The sequence below is a fragment of the Geotrypetes seraphini genome, chromosome 2 (genome assembly GCF_902459505.1).
Source record: "Geotrypetes seraphini chromosome 2, aGeoSer1.1, whole genome shotgun sequence".
Taxonomy (NCBI): Eukaryota; Metazoa; Chordata; class Amphibia; order Gymnophiona; family Dermophiidae; genus Geotrypetes; species Geotrypetes seraphini.
In genome coordinates, this window is record NC_047085.1 from 338,038,504 (window position 1) to 338,061,380 (window position 22,877).

The following is a 22,877-nucleotide window of genomic DNA, read 5'->3' on the forward strand; positions in this document are numbered from 1 at the left end:
ATATTTATCATTGAAATATATATTTACAGAGCCATCTCAATTGATTAGTTTTCTCTCAATGAAACGTCTTGAAAAAGGAATAACAACGTAATAACGCCTATGAGAAATTAGTTCCCTGCACTTTAGTTAGACAAGGATTTTTCTTGCTTAATTAATTTGAAGTATATAAGTTCTGCTCTTAATAATGGATCCAATAATATTGAGGACTAGTGTGAGAACAGCTAGATTGGTATTTCCTTGTAGCAAATATTAATTTTGGAATTATAGTTTAATATGTAGTTTGATCTCACTTTTCTGTACAAGATGTATATGCTTGGTAATATTGTAAAATGTTATAAATAAAATAAATTAAAAAAAAAGTATAAATGATTGTATTATATGTTACACTTATTGTGAGTTTTAAAAATGAATAAAGATTAACAACAACAAAAAAAGAATTTATAGAATGTTGACTAAAGGTACTTATTAAAATAACAGGTAATTGGTGCAATAAAGGCCCATTATAGCCTATTATTGCGCATTAACATCAATTATCAGCTCATTATTAAACTGACTTTATTCTATAACTTGCGTACACATATTTGTACGCTAGTTGCCAATTTGTGTGTGCAACTTTCTAGAATTAGGGGCAAAACTGTAAGTGCAAGCTCCACCTTTAGCCACTGAATATAAGCCTCACCAGGGACTGAACTGGTGCCTATCTTTTTTAAAGCTATGCTTGCTATTTGACAGGCCTAATTTTAAATGTGTATCATTCATTTAGTGGCTGAATGTCACCACTAAGAAGGTAATTTTGTTACAGGTCGCCTGTATGTGAAGGTCAAATATTTGACTTTTATAAAAACAGATAAGCATCTAGGTATGTTTATAAAACACTAGGGGTAAATGACTGCTTTCTCAATATACTTCTCCAAGTACTGTTCGCTTTGACCAGTCTGGTCTCTAGAATAAGCTGTGTGATTGTCTACTATAACCTATTTGTTGTCATGACTAGTCTGTCTTCAAACGCTTGTGAATGTCAATTTGTAACCCATTCTGAGCTTCTGGGAAAACGGGATAGAAATCGAAATAAATAAATAAATAATCAGAAGAAATTGCAGTTAGCCTGTTCCGCCCCAGAATATGCTTACACCCAGATCATGTAAAATATTTGCCTTCCTGTTATTACACATAGGCCCCTGGGGGAATTTTCTAAATTCTGTTTTACATGCTGTAAAGGCCTTTACACGTGAAAACTAATTGATAAAATTGCCTCCTAAATGTGTAAGTCTCGGTTTCACCTTTGCCCCTATCCAATATTGGCCCCTTCTTTAGCAGATACAAATTGGCTCTTTAGCAAGATAAATGGCCCAAATTTATCCATATCATAAAACACACATTAGCAAATGATCTCCCCCCTTTTACAAAGCTATGCTAAGCTTTTTTAATCGCCAGCTGTGGCGTTGTGAACATTGGAGCTAATACTGCTGCGATAAAAAAAATCCTAACGCAGCTTTGTAAAAGGAGCCCTATGTGCTCCTCACCTGCCAGTAAATGCACAGCTCAGTATATTCACTTTTCCAAGACTAACAGATTAAAAGAGTTGTTTTGTAGTTTGCCAAATTCTATGCAATGTCAAAGGCATAGAAGGAAGGTAATTTATATCAGGCTGCCTAACTTGAGCAGCAGGAATGTACATAAATTATACTGATTTTTAAAGTTTCAGGTTTTTCAAGTATTAAGCTCAATATATCACCCAATGAGACTCCCTTCCGAGCAGTTTACAATATTAATAACAATTCACACCAGAGATATAATACTACTTATCTTTTCTATGGTGCTGCTAGACTTACGCAGCACTATAATGTAAGAGACAATCCCTGCACGATAGAGCTTACAATCTAATTAAAACAAACAGGACAAATAGGGATTAGGGAATGTCTCACAGAGGGAATAATAAAACAGACATGGGTACTTTACAACTGAGCGGGAGTTAGGATATGAAAAGAAATACATCAAAAATCGGAAAGTAAACTGAAAAGGTCAGATCACCAGCATTCAGGCCCCTCAACCAGCAGGCAGCTAGGTGAAAAGACATGTGGCAAAGGCGTCTTCAAATAGGAAAGTTTAAAGTCTTGTTTTAAATCTCATAGGGGATTCTTCCAGATGAATGGATGGGGAAGTGCATTCCAGAGTGTAGAACCTGTTATGCTAAATATTTGTGACTAGATTAAAACAGAGCAAATTTTGCGGAAGGAATGATGTACGTACACATTTGCACATGCTGCCTAAAACATTTGCCAGTTTATTCTATTTGCATATTTTATATAATACATGCTTAACTACAAATCCTGCATCAAGGCATGCCTCTGACCAAGTTAGAAAGCCTTATGCAAATGAGGGGGGTACTGAAAAGTTCTTAGCCCAACCAAGAAGAGAATGATTATGGATAAGGTTAAATCAATGATCTGAAACAATGTCAAAAACATAGAATTTCATTTCTGCAAAGTGGCACTTAACGTAATAAGGTAACACTCTTTTCAGCCACAGTGGCAAAATAACGCTCAGAATTTAGGAAGTTGGTTAGCTGGGCTGAGAACTTTTCAGAACCCCCTCATATGTAGAGAGCATCCCTACGAAGTTAGGTGCCTACATCCTAGTCAGTTTTATAGAAAGCAACTGCTTCAAGCAAAATGCTATTTTATACAGAAATAAGAACATAAGAACATAAGAAGTTGCCTCCACCGGGATCAGACCAGAGGTCCATCGCACCCAGCGGTCCGCACCCGCGGCGGCCCATCAGGTCCATGACCTGTCAAGTGTTCCCTGCCCTAAAAAAACCTATCCTTACTTCTATCTGTATCCCTCAATCCCCTTTTCCTTCAAGAATTTATCCAAACCTTCTTTGAATCCCTGTAGTGTCTTCTGCCCCACCACTACCTCCGGGAGTGCGTTCCATGTGTCCACCACTCTCTGGGTGAAGAAGAACTTCCTGGTATTGGTTCTAAACCTATCCCCTTTCAGTTTCTCCGAGTGCCCCCTTGTACTTGTTGTTCCCCACAGTCTGAAGAATCTGTCCCTGTCTACCTTATCTATGCCTTTCAGGATCTTGAAAGTTTGTATCATGTCTCCTCTAAGTCTCCTCTTTTCCAGGGAGAACAGCCCAGCTGTTCTAGCCTGTCGGCATATGAAAGGTTTTCCATACCTCTTACCATTTTCGTCGCTCTTCTCTGGACCCCCTCAAGCAATGCTATGTCCTTCTTGAGGTACGGCGACCAATACTGGACACAGTACTCCAAATGCGGGCGCACCATTGCACGGTACAGTGGCATGATGACTTCCTTTGTCCTGGTCGTGATACCCTTCTTGATGATACCCAGCATTTTGTTTGCTTTCTTGGAGGCTGTCGCGCATTGTGCTGATGCTTTCATTGTTGTATCCACCAGCACACCCAGGTCTCTTTCAAGGGTACTCACATCTAGCAATGTTCCCCCCATTGTATAGCTGAACATCGGGTTCTTTTTCCCAACATGCATGACCTTGCATTTCTCTATATTAAAACGCATCTGCCACTTTTTGGCCCACTCTTCCAGCTTCGTTAGGTCCCTTTGCAGGTTTTCACAGTCTTCCGTGGTTCTAACCCTGCTGCAGAGTTTGGTGTCATCTGCAAATTTGATAACCTCACATTTCGTCCCTGTCTCCAGATCGTCTATAAATATATTGAACAGGAGCGGTCCCAACACCGACCCCTGCGGAACTCCGCTCGTGACCCGTTGCCAGTCTGAGTATTGGCCCTTCACTCCAACCCTCTGTTTTCTGCCCGCCAACCAGTGTTTAATCCATCGGTATACATCCCCCTCCACTCCGTGGTTCCTCAGCTTCCTAAGCAGCCGTTCGTGGGGTACCTTGTCGAAAGCTTTTTGGAAGTCGAGGTAAATTATGTCTATGGGTTCCCCTTTGTCTATCTGGCTGTTTATTCCCTCAAAGAAATGTAGTAAGTTTGTGAGGCAAGACCTTCCCTTGCAGAAGCCATGTTGGCTCTCCCTCAGCTGCCCATTTTTTTCCATGTGCTCGCAGATGCTGTCCTTAATAAGTGCTTCCATCATCTTACCCGGAACCGAAGTCAAGCTCACCGGCCTGTAGTTTCCCGGGTCTCCTCTTGATCCTTTCTTAAAGATAGGCGTGACATTTGCTATTTTCCAGTCCTCCGGGATCTCCCCAGTTTTCAATGATAGATTACATATTTGCTGGAGTGTTTCCGCTATTTCCTTTCTCAGTTCTTTTAGTACCCTTGGGTGGATTCCATCCGGGCCCGGTGATTTGTCGCTTTTTAATCTATCTATCTGTCGTAGGACGTCCTCATGGCTTACTTCTATTTGCTCCAGCTTTTCATCTAGATCCCCACTTATAATCTCCTCAGGTTCTGGTACATTGGATGTGTCCTCGCTCGTGAAGACCGACGAAAAAAACTTGTTTAACCTGTCTGCTACCTCTTTTTCCTCTCTTACCACTCCCTTTCTGGTTCCATCATCCAATGGTCCCACTTCCTCCCTTGCCGGTTGCCTCCCCTTCACGTACCTAAAGAACGGTTTGAAGTTTCTTGCCTCCCCAGCCAGCTTCTCTTCGTATTCTCTTTTTGCTTCCCTGACCACTCGGTGGCACTCTTTCTGGTGTTTTTTGTGTTCCTTCCGGTTTTCCTCAGTTTGGTCCTTTTTCCATTTTCTGAATGATGATCTCTTGTCGCTTATCGCCTTCTTCACTTCCTTTGTTATCCACACCTTGTTTTTTGTTTGGTTCTGTTTGCGCCCTTTCCTAAACCTGGGGATGTACATGTTTTGTGCTTTTTGCACCGTGTTCTTGAGTAGGGACCAGGCTTTCTCTACGGTCTCCATCTTCCGTGAGCTGTTTCTGAGTTTATGTCTCACCATTTTCCTCATAGCTTCGTAGTTCCCTTTTCTGAAGTTGAGTGCCATCGCTGTGGTTCTCTTCACTTTTGATGTTCCCATTTCTAGTTTGTACTGGATCATGTTGTGATCACTGTTTCCTAGTGGCCCTACTACTACCACCTCCTTTGCGGGGCCCCCTAGACCGTATCTTATCTAATTATTCCTTAAGGTCTATAATTTAAATAACCATCACTTTCAAGCTCACTTTCTGAACATACTGCATTTCACAATTAGATGCAATTCATTCCAACCCATAACCATTGGCTTCTCTACTCAGTGGCCTGATTATATATTTTATATTATTATGCTTACTATAGTAAATTATTAATGTTGTTGCTTTATTATTGAGTTGTAATTGATTGTCATGTTACATTACCATTTTTGATTGTGTTAAAGGTAATGCTTTATGTATTTTTATCTTTGTACATTGCTTAAAACTAATGTAAATTGCCATATATATATCGAATCAAATCAATCCAACCCAATTGCTTTAAATCAAAATCGGATGCGTACAGTGTTGCAACACTACTATTGTCTCTTGTGAGAACACCATAGCATCACAGTGTTCAGAATTTAGGACAGGACATTGAGAAAACACCCTATTAGGATTTTATCAGCCTTTTGGGAGCGCTTCCCCTAGGAACACAAAATATAAGAACTCCCATACTGGGATAAACCATTGATCTATCTAGCCCAGTATCTTGCTACCAACAGCATTCAATCCAAAATTCCAAAAAATATCCAGGTTCTACGCCTTCACTCTGGAATTACATTTGTGTGACAGAGCAAGACAGAAAACTTCTGGAACTAGTAACTGTTCCCAGCAAGCATTCAGGAGAAATAAGTAATAATATTCAGTTATTACAGCCTACAGTACCTGCCAGGACTCCTGTAAGCAAGAATGAATGATTACTGTGTGACTTAAAGCCAAGGTAGCCACTATGGATGATTGATAGGGCATTAATCAAAAGATGCATATCTGACTCTGAATTTGTTCAAGCTTTCTTCTAATAGCTGATTTCATGTTCACCAAGCTCCATGGCAGTTTGTTCAATTTATTCTCTGGTGTACGAGTCATTCATCAAAGAACAAAACATTTTAACATCCCATTTTACCTTTTCATTGAACAAAAATGACAAAAACAGAGCTAACCAATTTTGCTTAAAATAAAACTCACACTATGGTCTTATGCAAGTACCGAACAGATTACTGTGCACAAACAGCCACGACAGTAGAAAATAGTAAAAACACCTACCTCTGTCAAGTCACCTAAATCCATACATGAATATAAAAACATTTAGAGTTTGGGTAAGTACCATGTATATATGTATAGCAAAATAGTTTTGAGTTAGAAATTGCTGGAAGGGGTATGGAATGCTGCCTTTTCTTCTTTCATTTCATCCTTTCCCCCACTTTCTCTCTCTGTTTTTATGTATAACCTCAGGCATGCCACTTTCTTCTGCTCTCACTCTCTCCATCTCTGAAATTGATTTTTAAAATCTGATTTTATTTAATATTTCTAAAACAGCTGCCTGCAGTCACCGTCATTCCCACTCCTCCACCTTAGCTTGGTGTATTTTACTTTTCCTTCCTCGTCAATGACTCCCCACAAAATTCACTTAAAAAAAAAAAATGCCACAGTTTATAAACGGAATTGAATGTATGTTCTTTGTGAGACACTTCCCCGTTTTCTAGCATACCAGTTCTGACAACCAATCGCAGTGAGCCTTATGACTTTAATTAAGGAATGTCTAATCTAAACTTGCATTGATCGAGATTCCTAGGGAAGCTCTCTCTTCCTTAACAAGACTGATTAAGGATGTAGGGGGAAAATTCATCAATGTGTGCTACTCTTAAGACAGGTTATTTTACCACAAGTCATGCTATTTTAGTCCCTTTTTATCCAATGAGACCTTGTGCTAAAATAGCACACAACTTGTGGTAAAGTAACCCATCTTAACCGTAAGTAGCACACATTAATGAATTTCCCCCTTAGTCACCTGTTGGAAAATCAGAAAGCGACTACTGTAGAGGCAAGTAATTATTAAGTGGGTAGCTGATATTCAGATCACCAACAAGGGAGGAAAGAAAAGCCAAATAAGTAAACCGTGCAAAAAGTACTTTCAGCAAGCTTTAGCTGCCTTGTTTCCCTATGCATCATCTTCTTTAAAGAGACAATTTTCAGACTTTGTACAAAGTGAAAGGGCATATACGTTCCTTTTGAAAACCGTTGTGGATACAAAATAATTGCAGATCAATCAATTGTCACCTTTTTGCACAGATTAGATTTTGCAAGGCACATTACATTTACCCTTGGACACACAATCTTTTTAAAAAATAGGGGCTGATATCAACAGAACAATTTTGCATATCTGAAAAGGAATGGAAAGCAATTATCTAAGTCATTTCCTTGAGTATATATCAGCTGTCTAAAAACTGCCTTCCTTCAACATGGCTAAAATTATGCATGTTCCTTAACACTATGAATATTTTTAGCCTCATTTAAGGTCAACATTCTCAGTGTAGTGATTTGTGTGGAATCAGAATATAATAATTCTGATCACCACATATTTAAAAAATGATGTGGAGGGGCATTTTCAATATGATGTCAAATCCAAAGCTAGATGTTGCCAGGAAGACATCCAAAATCTAACAGTGATAATAAAAAAAAACCACCTAAAATGTATAGTGTGTTTCAAAAATTGCCAAGATAAACATCTGGGACATTGGAGTCTACAGACGGCATCGCTGTTTGCCAATAAACATCACTATGCATTGAAATACCCCACATAAAATGTCTGCTATAGAAAATGTGAGCAGTGATATCGATACATTACCGCTGTGGCAAAATGGTATTCCTGCAATGGGCTGAAAATGAATATATAGCACTATACAAGGAGAAACATTTCTTTTGGTAGTTAGGAGTTACAGAGAGGAGGTGAGATGCATTTCTGGCACCCTTTATGTGAAGTTCACAGAAGTGTCTTCTAAGGTGATTAAAAAAAAATATCTTTGGACATTTTGCGGTGTTGCCATTTTCAAAAATGGCCATTTCTCCACCTCTGACTTTGGACATTTTGCGGGAAACGTCCAAAGTCGGACTTAGACATCCTATCAAAAATATCCCTCTATGTAAAATAGGACATCACATGTATTTCCGAAGCAAGTTTTGCCATGATACTCAGTAAGTGCCCTTTTATTTAGGGCACAGAACATGGAGCTTCCAGAATAGGAGGAGCAGTAAACTATATTGCAATGCTATTAGCATATGAAGTTCTAAGAGCTGACGTCAAGAAAAAGCAAAACAGACATTGTAATGAAAAACATACTCTGTGGCTAACTTTGTGGGTCTCTTATTAATAAGGTCATTCAGTTTCTTGTCACAGATGTGGAATTTACTATGAAACAGCTGTTAACAGATACTTTTTTTCTTAGTCTTTTTCTTTCCTTTAGTTTTCTCTCTCAAACAGCCTTGATTTACATGCAGAAGATGCAATATCTAATATTAACTAAAATGATCTCTCATTTAAAGTATTTCTATGAGTAATTATTTAGATTAATTTTTCTTTTTTACCTGGGAAATTTCTACAGTAAACAACATTTTACAGGAAATGCCTCAAATATATACATGCAAGACATTTCTGAAAATTACAAAAGAACAGCTATACAGTTGATTACATGAAAGTTTACTAGAATAATGGCATATATGCGCCTGTATGTTTACAAAATACATGTAAATGTCAAAATTCTGCATAAGCACTATTCTGTGCATGGTGCATCTTACATAGGTAAAACTAACAGTAGGGGAGAACCAATGACCTTCCAGCCAAAGTTGAAACTGAAAAGACCTGACACAGATGTGTTTCGGCAGAAGATCGCCTACCTCAAGGGTCAGGGTGAGAAAAATTATATTACTGTGGAAAAAAAGTTTGCTTCTGATAATATAGTTCTATAGGAATATAGTTCTTTTGGGAGTCATTCAAAATAATTTTTCAAGGTTGAGAATAGTCCAGAATGCTGCAGTTCGCTTGATTTTTGGCTTGAGGAAGTATGATCATGTCAGTCCCTTTTACAGAGAATTGCATTGGTTGCCTGTTGAGGCTTGTGTTAAATTTAAATTTGGGTGTTTTTATTATAAAGTTCTTTTTGGTATGACTTCCATTTATCTTCTCGATTCATTCTCCATTGTTGGATCCAAACATCAGCAAGGTACTCATGGCTTGTTTAGTTTCCCATCAACTAAAGGATGTCGGTATAAAAAATTTCATCACAGTCTGCTCGCCTACAAAGCAGCTCTCTGGGACAGGGAACTAAAATCTCTGCTACTTTGTTCTAAGTCTTATTATGATTTTAGAAAGCAATTGAAAACTCTTCTTAGTATTTAACTAATCTGTTCCTTCTGTATGGTATTTGAAATTTATGTAAACTGCATTGAACTTTTTGGTTATGCGGTATAGAAATGAATTATTAGATTAGATTAGAATAAGGCACTATAAAAAGCAAATGGCAACTGAAGTTAAAAGTGAAATGAGACCCCTGAGGCAGGCAGTCATCCACAAAAACATGGTCCGTGTCTTTTGAATAAAAAAAGTATTTATGCAAACTTTGGCTGGAACTTCCTTGGTTCTCTCCTACTTTTGGTTTCATCTGTAGGGGCTCTTTCCTTCTTCCTCTTTGGTTTGGGTTTTTGCATCCTGCATAACACATATTTTAAACTTGGGCTTGCATATAGGCACAGTCTAGGCAGAGCATGGGCAGAATTTACAGTTACACGCATATCCCCAACTCTAAAGAACACATCAGCTCTTATGGCAATTAAAATAGAAACTTCTCCAGCAAAACTTTCTGTAAGAAAGTTTGGACATGATTCTCAGCATAGTGTACCACTTATTTTTTTATGAAAATCACTTTGCTTTAATTTATACAGTAGCTACAAGCAATTATTTTACCATAGTTAGACTGTTCAATTCTCTGTATAGTGGGATTACTGAACCTCTATTAATAAAAATTCAACTTCTGCAAAACACTGCTGCTAGATTAAAATTTAAAAAGAAACGTTTGATCATACTGTGTCCCCTCTTCTGACTGAGCTTCATTGACTTTCCCTTCAGGTTCCAATAACTTTTAAACTTGTTTGTTTTTTCTCCAAAATTTTCAATGGTATATGGCTCCTGTGCGCTTTCTTTTATCAGTTCCTTTTCCTTGTAGCAGTAAAGCCTCCAGATTAAAGGATCATCATTTCCTATTATTTCCTTCCTTTAAGTCTGTTCAGTTTAAGAAAACTTTAGAACGATCTTTCTCCTACAAAGCAATTCAAGCATGGAATGATCTCCTTATTTTGATGAATAAAATTTCTTCTTATTCAATATTTCATAAGCATTTAAAAACTTTTCTGTTTTGAAAAGTTCTTAACAAAATCCTGATTTTGACTTTTTTTCTTTTTTTCCTAATGAGTTTCACTACTGTCAACCACTTTAAGATCTATTTCATTGAGTAAAGGTGGTCTAGAAAAGTCAATGTTAGATTAGATTATGAAAGTATCTACCATTCAAGCAAAAGTTTCAAATACAAAACCAGAAATGTTATAAAACGAACCTTAATTTACTAGGTGGTAGCCAAGATAAATTTAATAAGAAAATTGTGAATGTAAAAGCTTATATGTGGCTGGACGCAGGCTAGTGGATAAGACTAAGGAAATTCTACAGAGAAGTTCAATAGTAAACAGTTGATTCCATTATAAGCGCACAAAACTAATAAATCAAATGCATGGACATTGACCTTACAAAAAAAAAAAAAAGTTAAAAGAATCAGAGAAACAGAGGGGAGGGTGAGAGAGGATGGAAAGGTGTTGCACATGTGGGGGAAAGGAAATAGGAAGAATTGGGGTGATAGAGAGGAAGGGAGAGATGATCATGTACATGAAAAAAAAAATAAGCCCTACCCAAAAATAAGACCTAGAGCCTTTTGTGGGCCCCAAATGGATATATGACATTGTCTTATTTTCGGAGAAACATGGTAGTAATATCCCTTTCCTTAGAGCGATCTCCATTGATCATTACCCTCTGTTGCTTTCCACTCAACCAGTTCCTGACCTAGTCCATCAGAATTGACTCCCCAGTCATTAGTAGTGGTATAGAAGCTAACAATAAACAATTTTGGGGCCCATCCTGAGGGCATTCAATTTATTTATGCCTGTGTGGAACACTGTCAAAAGGCTTTGTTAAAATCTAAATACACCACATCTAGTGCACTCCCTCCATCCAATTCTCTGGTCACCCAGTCAAAGAAATTGATCAGATTTGTCTGACAAGACCTGCCTCTAGTGAATCCATTTTGCCTCAGATTCTGTAATCCACTGGATTCCAAAAACATCATTATTTTCTGTTTTAAAAGCATTTCCATTAATTTACTTACCACAAAAGTCAGAATTCCAGCCTGTAGTTCCCTACTTCCACTTTTGTGGAGAGGAACTAGATCTGCCCTTTTCCAATCCTCCGGTACCACTTTCGATTCTAGAGAAGCATTGAAAAAAATCAGCCAGTGGAGCTGCTGAATTCCAACACAAATTCAGAGAATATTAAGTCTGACTTTGACCATATATGGTTACTGAAAATTGGGACTCAGAAAAATTTCTGGTAGAAAGCCATTTCTTGACTTTAATGAATAAAAATAGTGTTCAGTGCCATCTATATGCATCAGGTAGCATGGTCATGTGCTGAGGTACAGGGAAATCAGGTTTGAATGTACCGTCTGCTAGGAAAGCTACAGAGGTGATATGCTTAGGTTTAAGAGGGGAGGCAGGAGCAAATATATTCTATAAATTGGAAAAGATTGAGAGAAATGCAAGCATTGAGCAGGGTAATTAAATAAATTAGCACCAATGAAACCTCTGTCGACGAAACATCCTTCAAGATTGAAAACTGCATAGTATAGTGACGAACTTCGTCAAATCAAACGTTAACTTAGACAATCTGAGCGAAGTTGGCATAGAAATCTCACAGAAATGGCTATATTGATATTTATATCTATAGTACATGCATATTGTCACAGGGAAGACCCTGTGAGCTCAAAGGGACACCTGCAGTATCAGGGGGCAGATGCCAAAGGAAGTGAGTTGCATAGGTTTCCACACATACAAGACCCTGGGCACAGCCTAAGATACTGTAGGGAAATAAAACATCTTTGAGAAACAGTCCTTAGACTGGGTCTGAGTCCCCAAAGACCTGTCTGTTATACTCCTCCCTCCATATTCGGGGGGGTTAGGGGCAGAGCCGGCCCATGAATATTGAAAAATAGTGAATAACTTTTAGGACTGGCTCTGACCCACCCCCGCCTCCCTCCTTCATCCCGGACCTTCCCCAGACCTTACCTGGTAGTCTAGCAGCGACGCGGGACAGGATCAATAGTCCTATGCTCCGGCCCCGTACAGAGCTGTCATCAAAACGGCTGCCGTGAATTTTCGTTGTAGTTTCGAGACTACATCAGGAACTCACGGCAGCCATTTTGATGATGGCTCTGCATGGGGTAGGAGCGTAGGATGATCGATCCTGCCCTGCGTCTCCGCTAGACCAGCAGGGAAGGTCTAGGGAAGGTCCGGGATGCAGCGTTTCTGTTGGAAAAAAAATCGTGAATAACTGAATCTGCGGGTACTGAAATCGTGGATTTGGAAGGAGAAGTGTATTTCCTAGACCACAAACTAAAGAAGTAAAGGCAGAACTACAAGTCCCAGCTAGGTAGGGTCAGGTTAAACCTAAACCCAGGGCTGGAGCAACTCCAACCAGCATTACACTTAGGACTGGTTTAAACCAGTCCAGCAAACCACAGAACACAGAAGCAATCAGGGTTAGAAACACACCTGAACCTAGAACTAATTGCCCAGTTGCAGGGAGAGAAAGGGTAGACCCCTTAGAAGCAAGAGGCAGTCACAGAACTGGAGAGCTTTTAGCAAGTCTGAGGAGTAACATGGAACACCATAGTATAAGGAACAGGTAGAAACCCAGGATTGGGAGGCTCCAGGGGACACCATAACTGTTTGTCCAAAAAATGTAGAAATGGCAGAGAGCCTTAGTATCTATAGTGAAGATGATGTTATCCAGTAACTCCAGGCTGTGAGCTAAAATCGGTTAAAGTGAGTGGCTGATAAAAGGAAATACTGCGTGTTTGAACTGAATTGGAAGTAATGTACAAATCAGTTTTAAGGAAAACTGTTTGTTAAGAAAAGCAACCTTACGAGAAAGAAGGCCTGAAAGCAGGCCTTATTTTCTGGCATGAAAGGAAAATATTATTTTTGTGTGTTTTTTTGAGAAAATTCCTGCATGCCAAGCCTGTTTTGGGAAAGTGCACTGCAATTGAAATGACACTGTAGAGAAGTAAAATCCAGTTGGGATTTTGGTAGGGATCTGTTTTAAAGCTGATCATTTGGGCAGATAGATCAAGACAAACCCAAGGAAAATTCTCTAGTGCTGAAGTTGCAGAGACTGTGAATTTAAAAGCAGTGCTGGAAGATTGAGGAATTGACTTTTCATGGTTGCAATGTACTGAGTGATATTGCTAGTCTGGAACAGCTGACTAAAGCCAGACTGAAGCCTGCAGGAAGGTAGGAACAATACTCAAGAAAAAAAGATGAATATTTTTGTGGAGTTTAAAATTTGCTGGAAAAGTTCAGACTGTTTTGTGGTGAAATGCATTCACTTTATTTGCCTAAGGGAAAAGTCCCTGTGTTTTTGTTTGATTGTGCATTGAATGTTTTTTTTTCTGAGCTTTTTCCATATGCCTGAGTGATGAACTAAATAAAAGCAAGATTTTTGTAGTGGATCTGAATTTTGAATTGTTTATTCTTAAACGAGTTTGCATGCTACCAACTCCTGTCTACGCTCGGCTAGGGTTATGTGATCTGGGACCTGGTCCCTGGAATCTTCCAGAATGGCCACAATATAAACAGGCTGTTAGAAAAGCAAAAAAGACATATTATACATCTAAAATAGGAAAAGCTCCAAATATAGTGATCTTATATGATAGTAAAATCACTAACTACTTATAACCAAAAAAAATTGCTATTTAGATCATATTCCTAATGCACATTTGCTTGCTTCAAACTTTCAGACTAAGATCAGAAACATGGAACTCTATTCAAACAGGTGTTTCACCTGTTCTAAATTCAGAAAATTGTTTTTCTTATTCAGTTCCCTTTAGTACTTTGAGAACATTTACACAGTCATCATCTCAAGAGCTTCCTCTATAATAAAACCCTAAGAGTGCATGCGCATTTAGGAGGCCGTGATCCCTGACAGCGTGCTGTGTGCTTCCGTGGCCATATTCTATTTGCGGCGCGTGCGACAGCTTGCAATGCGTGCAGCGACTTCAGCGGCGGTGGCGGTTTGACTCCTGCACTGTCGCTGCCGGGACGCCTCTTCTCACCCCTGTACCAGCAAACGCAGCAGCCGCGGGGCATTTGCTAGGTGACCAACTTCGATAATGCGAGGTGGGCCGGCCTAGCAAAAGCCCCGAGTCTGCCCAGGCTAGCGGATGCTGGACAGGGGGAGCAGGGAAAGGAGAAGGGGTCCTATTGGACAGGGGGAGCAGGTAAGGGGTGCTGCTGGACAGGGGGTAAGGTAAAAAGAAGGGAGAAGGGCTGCTGCTGGACAGGGGGAGCAGGAAAAGGGATGGTGGTGGACAGCCGAGGAAAGAGAGAGACAGAAAGAAAAAAAAACAGACATATAAGAGAAGTTAAAGATCTCTGTAAATTTAAAAATAATTTAAAAACTTTTTTATTTAGAGATGCATTTAATGTTTAAATAATTCATTTTTACCAATCCCAATCCAATTCCTCATGTGTTTCCCTTATTTGGTTTTTCTTTTCTTCATAATTATGATAAATATCAATATTGTAACTGTTCTCTCTTACTTTCCATTCCCTTATGTATCTGAGTTTGTTTGTTTGTCAGATTGTTTTTAACCATTTTTTGATGTATAATGAACTCTTGATCTATCTTATATTTTAATGTTACTCGCTTAGTATGTAATAAGCGATTTATCAAATTTTAATAAACTTGAACTTGAACTACAGAAATATCTTTGCTTGGATTAACTACTTATGGTTATAAAGATTATGATCAATTTAAATATGTACTAATATTATCATTAGATCCATCAGCAGCTTTCAATCTTATTGATCAATCTCTTTTAATGGATCATTTTAAGCAGATAGGACTTACAGATACTGCTTTGCAATGGTTTAATTTGTATCTTGCACAAAAATCTTATATAGTATCATTTGCAAATTCTACATCTGCTTCCTTTACTATGGATTCAGGAGTACCACAGGGCTCTACACTTCCCCTCTTCTGACTCTGGAACAAACATTAGGTTTCACTATGTTTGCCTATGCAGTTGATATCCAGATTCTTTATACTTTTGATATAATACTGAGGAAGTTACTAAAGTTGATGATAAATTACAATTAGTAACGGACTGGCTTATGAATCATAAATTAAAAATTAATCCAGGTACATTTTTATCTTGGCTATAGGGGCTTAATTTTTTCTTAAATTCCCTTGCAAATGCCTGGTTGAGTTAAGAAAGAATAAAGACACGTTTATGGATCCCTCTTATTTGGTATTATTTCTTCAAGATAAAAATGTACCTCAGACAATTTCTGAAAAAGAATTAGTAGAGGTTGAGGACAAAGGTGAATAGATTAAAAGTTTAATTTTGCCTTCTGTAAGATATGTGGAAGAGCTAAGTATGATTTCCTGTTAGAAATCCCTCTCTTTTACTAAGGCACGCTAGCTGATTTAGCATACACTAACGCGTCCATTACATTCTATGGATGCATTAGCATTTAGCGCACATTAATATTTAGCATGTGCTAAATCGGCTAGTGTGCCTTAGTAAAAGACCCCCCCCCTATATTTGTTACTTATCAAAGCAGTCCTAATACATGGGCTAGATTTAACACAATACTGTTTGGATCATATTTCCTGTATTCAATTTACCTTTATTTTTGTAATTTTATTATGTTGATGTTTATTATGTTTATGAATAATTCTTTTTTTAAAAAAATTAATCCAGATAAATCAAAGGTAATTATTTTTACACCTAAAGAAAACTCTGTTTTACCTTCACCACTTATATTACAGAATACAGAAATTTCTAGAGTAAATACTGTTCATGTATTGGAGTTATTCCAGACTCACAACTTTAATTTAAACAACAAATTGGACAAGTCGTGAAGCAATCATTTTACAAACTGTGCACAATAGAGCTCTATTAGGTCATTTTTCTATCCATCAGCTGTTACTGTCCTGATTAATTTGAAATTCAACAGACAGATTATTGCAATTAAGTTATAAAATAGGATGTTTTTAACTAGACCTGTTTCAATAACTTAGGGCTCCTTTTACTAAGCTGCACTAGCGGTTTTAGCGCGCACAATGCATTGCGTGCGCGCTAGGCGCTAATGCCAGCCTTGAGCTGGCGTTAGTTCTTGGCGCGTAGCGCGGGGTTAGCGCGCGCTACAAACGCTAGCGCACCTTAGTAAAAGGAGCCCTAAGTGCAAGAAGGTGCCCAAACTGACCAGATGACCACAGGAGAAATAAAGGCATGACGCCTCCTTAATTCCCCAGGAGTTCCTGACCCCCTCCCAGCCACCCTTAAGAGGTGAAAGGGACAGTGCAAACTAGGCTCTTTGGCAGCTGCAGATATAATGGCCATTTCTCATAAAGTGGCAAGCGAGTCATTGGAGTATAGTGGAATGTGTGAGCGGTTCATAGACTAAATCGCGCGAGACAACGGCGCGCCGACAACTGAGCGCAAGGTTGACAGCGCGCCAAAGAAAAGCACTATTTTAAAGGGTTCCAACGGGAGGTGTTGGTGGGGAACCCCCCTACTTTACTTAACAGACATCGCGCTGGCGTTGTGGGGGGTTTGGGGGGTTGTAACCCCCTCATTATACTTGAAACCAAACTTTTTGCCTGTTTTTTAGGGAAAAAAGTTCAGTTTTAAGTATAATGAAGAGGGTTACAACCCCCCAAATCCCCCACAACGCCAGCACGATGTCTGTTAAGTAAAGTGGGGGGTTCCCCCTCAACCTCTCCGTCGGAGCCCTTTAAAATAGTGCTTTTCTTCGGCGCGCCATCAACCTTGCGCTCAGTTGTCGGCGTGCCGTTGTCTCGCGCGATTTAGTCCTGTCACCTGTGTGAGCACCTGAAAAACTACAAAATACTTACTGAACCCACATACGAGGTGACGCCTGCAGGAATATGGGTTATTGTAGTGGTGCACAATTGGGTACAGTACATTTTTCGCTATTTCTTGAGGATTTACCATATAACATAAAGGGGTTATGATGCAATATGGACCTGGGATCTTTTATGTGTAGTTTACAGCTGTGCCCCGTAGGCTACCCTACTGCTCTGCTAGGATATATGTGTGGCCAGTCTAGTAAGACTGATGGCCCCCAGAACTTCCAATGCCTTATTTTGTGCATTTTTCCCTTGGATATCTTTGTTTGGAAATGGCCCTTATAGAAAGATTCACTGAGCACATAAACATCTAAATTATGGCAATTTTCAAACCAAAAAAGAGAGATCTTTCTTGCTCAAAAATGACTATGTTTGGCACTGGAATTTTGGACGTGTTGGTTTGGATGTCATATCAAAAATGCCCCTCTGGCTGATTAAAGCACTTTGAACGCTGACCCTGCAGAATCTACTTTTGGGGATCCTGCAAGGTATTTGTGACTTAGATTAGCTTGCGTTATTATCAGGATGCTAAGCTTGATGGACATTGGTCTCACCAAGTATGGCAATGCTATGCCCGAGAAGGTCTTTTATGGGATTAAGAAGCAAAGTGCTGCTTAAAGTTCTAAAACAGCCATCCAGATATGCTAAAAAAGTATTTGAAAAGATAGAACGTGATCTCCCAAGCAGAAAATTATAATGGCCTTTAAAAAGTGCCTTGATGTACACAAATCAGTTACATGCACATTAATTTGGAGTTTTATGTGCATAAAGTTGATTTTGTGTGCATTCTTTAAAGGCAGAACATTTTCATAAGACAAAATCAGAAATTTAACTTACCATATTTTCACTCATATAACGTGTGCGTTATACACGATTTTACAAACCGTGCATAACATTGCGCGTTATACGCGTGAGCGCGTTGTACAAATTTTTTTTTACATAGTTCCCCCCCCCCCCCGACGTCCGATTCACCCCCTCCGCAGGACCGCTCGCACCCGCACCCCACACCTCTGACATCAGAGAAAGGGCGGGACCGCCGGAAGAGGAAGCAGCGCAGGCGCAGGGCTCACAGAAGGGCCGGGACCGCCAAGAGGAAGCAGCAGGACACTGGTAGGAGCGTCTACATGATGGGGGGGGGGTCAGGAGGCTGTGGGGGTGCGAGCAGTCCTTCAGGGTGGGGGTGCGGGTGGGAGTGCGTGCGAGCGGTCCTTCGGGGTGGGGGTGCGGGTGCGTGCGAGCGGTCCTTCGGGGTGGGGGTGCGAGCGGTCCTGCGGGTGGGTGAATCAACCGTCGGGCGGGGCATCAGGCTTTCAGGGTGGGGACAGGACTTCAAGGGGGAGAGGAGAGTCGGGGCGAGCGAAAGGAGAGTCGGGGTAGCCAGAGGAGAGTCGGGGCGGGCGAAAGGAGAGTCAGGCGGCGACGGGAGAGTCGGGGCAGCATGCGCGGTATACGGGTGTGCGCGGTATACAAAATTTTTTAAACATATTTTCGGTTTCCCGCACACTATACCCATGTGCGCGTTATCTACGTGAAAATACGGTACATCCCTGATTTCTAAAATGTTTATAGCAGATAACTAGTACAAGAGTAGCTTTCCTATTTTACTACAATTTTTAAAAATTTTAAAAATCATTTCTATAGCAAGTAATAAGGGTTAGAAAACTCCAACAACCCTTGCCTTAATTTAGATTAGTAACAGACAAGAGTAAATACATTCATGGCTGAGGTTTGCCAAAAATGAATAAAAGGCATACATTTGGGTAGAGAGAGGTTTTGAGAGTATGTCTGTAGATGGACAGCAAGGTGCATCAGATTTTCAACTTGCTCATGATGATATATTTATAGGTTATGATGTGCATATTTTTGTGCTCAAAAAATGGTGACTATCCCCTTTTATAGGAACTGTTATTCACCTAAACCCAACCTTGTCTTCCTGAGGCCTAGAGGATTTTAAAGAATCAAGCCTTGGGCACCAAGTCTTTCCAAAGAACATAGTAATTTAGTAAACTGTAGGTTTTTTCCCTATCACCACATAACAATTTAAAATTCACGTTTCCATGTTACAAAACTGTCTTGTACAAAAAAAAAACTCATTTTCATACAAAATATGAACCACAATAACAACTTAGAGATCTATCGCTGTGTTTTATGACTACTGGTTGTATTTGGTTATAAATTACAATAAAAATATAAATTTGATAAAACCCTAAAGATTCCAGTACCTGATCTTAAATAGTAATGAATTGAGAAAAGGCTATTCAGCATCTAGAATATGCCCAGTGCCTCCTGTTAGCTCATATTTTCAACTAGAGTTCAAGTTCAAGTGAGGATAAATAGTCTAACAATTCAAGAATTAGCCTATGATTCAGAAGCCCTAGGATATAAGTTCAAGACCTCCCTTCCAATAATTCTCCATATGGTTCTAAACAAGTCACCTTATCTTTTTTTCTTTGCAAGTAAGACCTAGTAGTTGAAAACAAAGCATTTGTCTTAATCTCTCTTTCCTGATCAACATCTTATTTTTGTTTCTAAGATAAATAAAACATACTTGCATAAGCAATGTGAATACTGTGTACTTATTTGCATACTGGGATATGCAATAGATAAACACCAGTTCGGGCCAATTTATACATACGTATATTTTTTCTGCTATGGATGCAGGCATATATTTCTATCACATGCTGGTGTAGGTATGTGTGTGAGTTCACAGAGAGCAGTGCACAAAGAAATCAAAGAGTATTGTATAAGCCAGTCAGCAACTGAGTTCTTACCTCATTCCACTTGCAGCTAAGTGGCCATATGAGCCACTGGCCGAAGAGCTGCTGCGAGAATTATTAAGAATAGTGACCAAGGAGTTTGGAGAAGTCCGGATCATGGTTTGAAGGTCAAAACTATGGTCAGAATGTGGTGATATGGACAGAGTGCGCTTCCGGCTTGGTCTGGCTGACAGCCTAGGGCTGGGGAACCTGGAGCCTGTCATGATAACAAAGCATGATCAGATTGCAGAAGTAGCATAATACTCATTTATTCAGTACTACCCTCACTGTGCACAGAGAGTCACAAAACACTGACTTGCTCTGACAAGTGCCTTCACATCCCACCTGTGATCTACTAGCTACAATTGAAGAAAATTAGGAAGAAAAATGTATCTTCCAGTGACTTACCCCTGGAGAGTTCTGTTTATTAATGCTCAAGCAAAATGATAAATTACTAAACAAAAGGAAAAGACTTCTATGCATTACCCCTCTCATTTCTGGTGATTTATGAATCTGACGGCTGCTTAGGCATCCACATCATTAATTTACTACATGCACCGAGACAATAGTACAGCCTAAGCAAACAGGAAACCAAAATCTTCATATCAACTTTCCACTGGGGCACTTGCTTCCTGTAAGAATCATTGTTCTGCCTAGAACATCTTTCATTCAAAAAATCCAATGAAAATATTGGTGGCAAGATTTTAAGAGATGGCTGAACTTATATCCATGGTATTTTACAAGAAGTTCCCTATTGCAATTTACTGTGTACATGGTGTATCATCTACATATCACATTATAATAATGTCACTAACAACCAAGAAGCTCAAGTGCTTATTGTTCAAGCCATACAGCACATTTAAACTATACATTATAAACACACACGTCAATATTCTAAAGCACCTATCTAGAAAACAGCACCTCTTTGGATAGTGCCTCTGAATGTCCTTATAGACCACCTTGATACAATGCAGATAAGGTGGGCACTATACGTGGCCTCAGAACATATCTGGATAGAAGCAATATTCATTTTGTTTTTCAGATAACTTAGGACAGATAGAAGGCTGCTCTAAGTTACACGGATAAGTTATCTGGAGAACACACTGACTATTGCCACTAGCTCAGTTGCTGAGTGCTTTATCAGGATATTCTGCTCTGGCCGGATTTTTTTTAACACTAAGGCTGACTGTAGTAACTGAATATATATATATTTACAGAACCAACAGACAACAGTGGAGGTTTGAAGACAAAGATGTGCAATTTTATTCAACACATCATAGTCTTGTGTGGTGGCTCGACACGCCCGTGTTCCGGCCGGTACAGCCTGCTTCAGGAGCCTAACATACATACATAAACAATAAAACCATAAATATATGATCTTATGTAACACATAAGGAAAATATCAAACAAGAATAAAAAAAACATTAAAAAATTAAAACAAGAGTATCAATATCAAAAGATTAACATTAAAATGATGCAACAATAAATAAATAAAACTGTAATAATGAATATACACATATATAACCACAATCATGTAAAGCAACAAAAAGCAGACATACCTTTTTAACTCACGATCACAATTACTCATATATTTTCTCCCCCAATCGTTTTAATGTTAATCTTTTGATATTGATACTCTTGTTTTAATTTTTTAATGTTTTTTTTTATTCTTGTTTGATATTTTCCTTGTGTGTTACATAAGATCATATATTTATGGTTTTATTGTTTATGTATGTATGTTAGGCTCCTGAAGCAGGCCGTACCAGCCGGAACACGGGCGTCTCGAGCCACCACACAAGACTATGATGTGTTGAATAAAATTGCACACCTTTGTCTTCAAACCTCCACTGTTGTTTGTTGGCTCTGATTGTGTGTGTGGAGGTGTCTCTCCTGGTTTTTGCTTTGACTATATATATTTACAACCATGGCTGTTAATACATCTTCTTTAATCCCACCACGATTGTTTAGGGCCCTGATTCTATAAAGACTGACTAAAGTTAGGCACCAATATCGGCACCAATTCTATAAAACTTAGATGCTCATTATAAGAACATAAGAAATGCCATATTGGGAGAGATCGAAGGTCCATCAAGCTAGGTATCCTGTGGTCAACAGTTGCCAACCCAAGCCCAAAGTACCTAGCAAGATTCCAAGTAGTTAAACCGATTTTATGCTACTTATCCTAGGAATAAACAGTGGATTTCCACAAGCCATCTCAATAATGGCTTATGGACTTTAATTTTAGGAAATTATCTAAAACTTTTAAACCCTGCTAAGCTAACTGATTTCACCACATTCACTAGCAGAGTTTAATTACACGTTGTGTGAAGAAATATTTTCTCCGGTTTGTTTTAAATCTATTTAGTAGCTTCATCACATGCCCCCTAGTTCTAGTATTTTTGGAAAGAGTAAACAAACGATTCACATCTATCCTTTCCACTCTACTCAGTATTTTATAGACCTCTATCGTATCACCCTTGAGCCATTTCTTCTCCAAGCTGAAGAGCCAGCCCGGAAGCGGACAGCTTCGCAAGCAGACTTGCTTGTAGAACTTTAGAAAGTTTGCAACTGCCGCACCATGCATGCATGAGTGCCTTCCCGCACAGTGCAGGGCGCCTCTCTCCTCAGTTCAGATAGCTAGCAGAGAAGCCAACCAGGGGAGGTGGGTGGGTTGTGAGAATATCTTCCTGCTGTCCCTGGATAACACCTGTTACGGTAAGTAACTGTGCTTTATCCCAGGACAAGCAGGCAGCATATTCTCACATGTGGGTGACCTCCAAGCTAACCAAAAAGGGATGGTGGGAGAGTTGGCAACTTAGGAGAATAAATTTTGTAAAACTGCCTGGCCGAAATGGCCATCCCGTCTGGAAAAAGTATCCAGACAATAATGAGAAGTGAATGTATGAACCGAGAACCAAGTGGCAGCTTTGCAGATTTCCTCAATAGAAATAGAT

At 39.3% G+C, this 22,877-nt stretch overlaps 1 protein-coding gene across 3 annotated transcripts in view; it reads right to left on the minus strand.

Annotated features, from left to right (window-relative positions):
- Nucleotides 1-22,877, minus strand: part of GLI3 (GLI family zinc finger 3) — a 560,226-nt gene that overhangs the window by 120,611 nt on the left and 416,738 nt on the right. For all 3 annotated transcript variants that reach the window (XM_033930274.1, XM_033930273.1, XM_033930275.1), the window contains one exon: nt 19,939-20,140. In XM_033930274.1, coding sequence (XP_033786165.1) covers nt 19,939-20,140 — 202 coding nt within the window. The remainder of the gene's footprint in view (nt 1-19,938; nt 20,141-22,877) is intronic.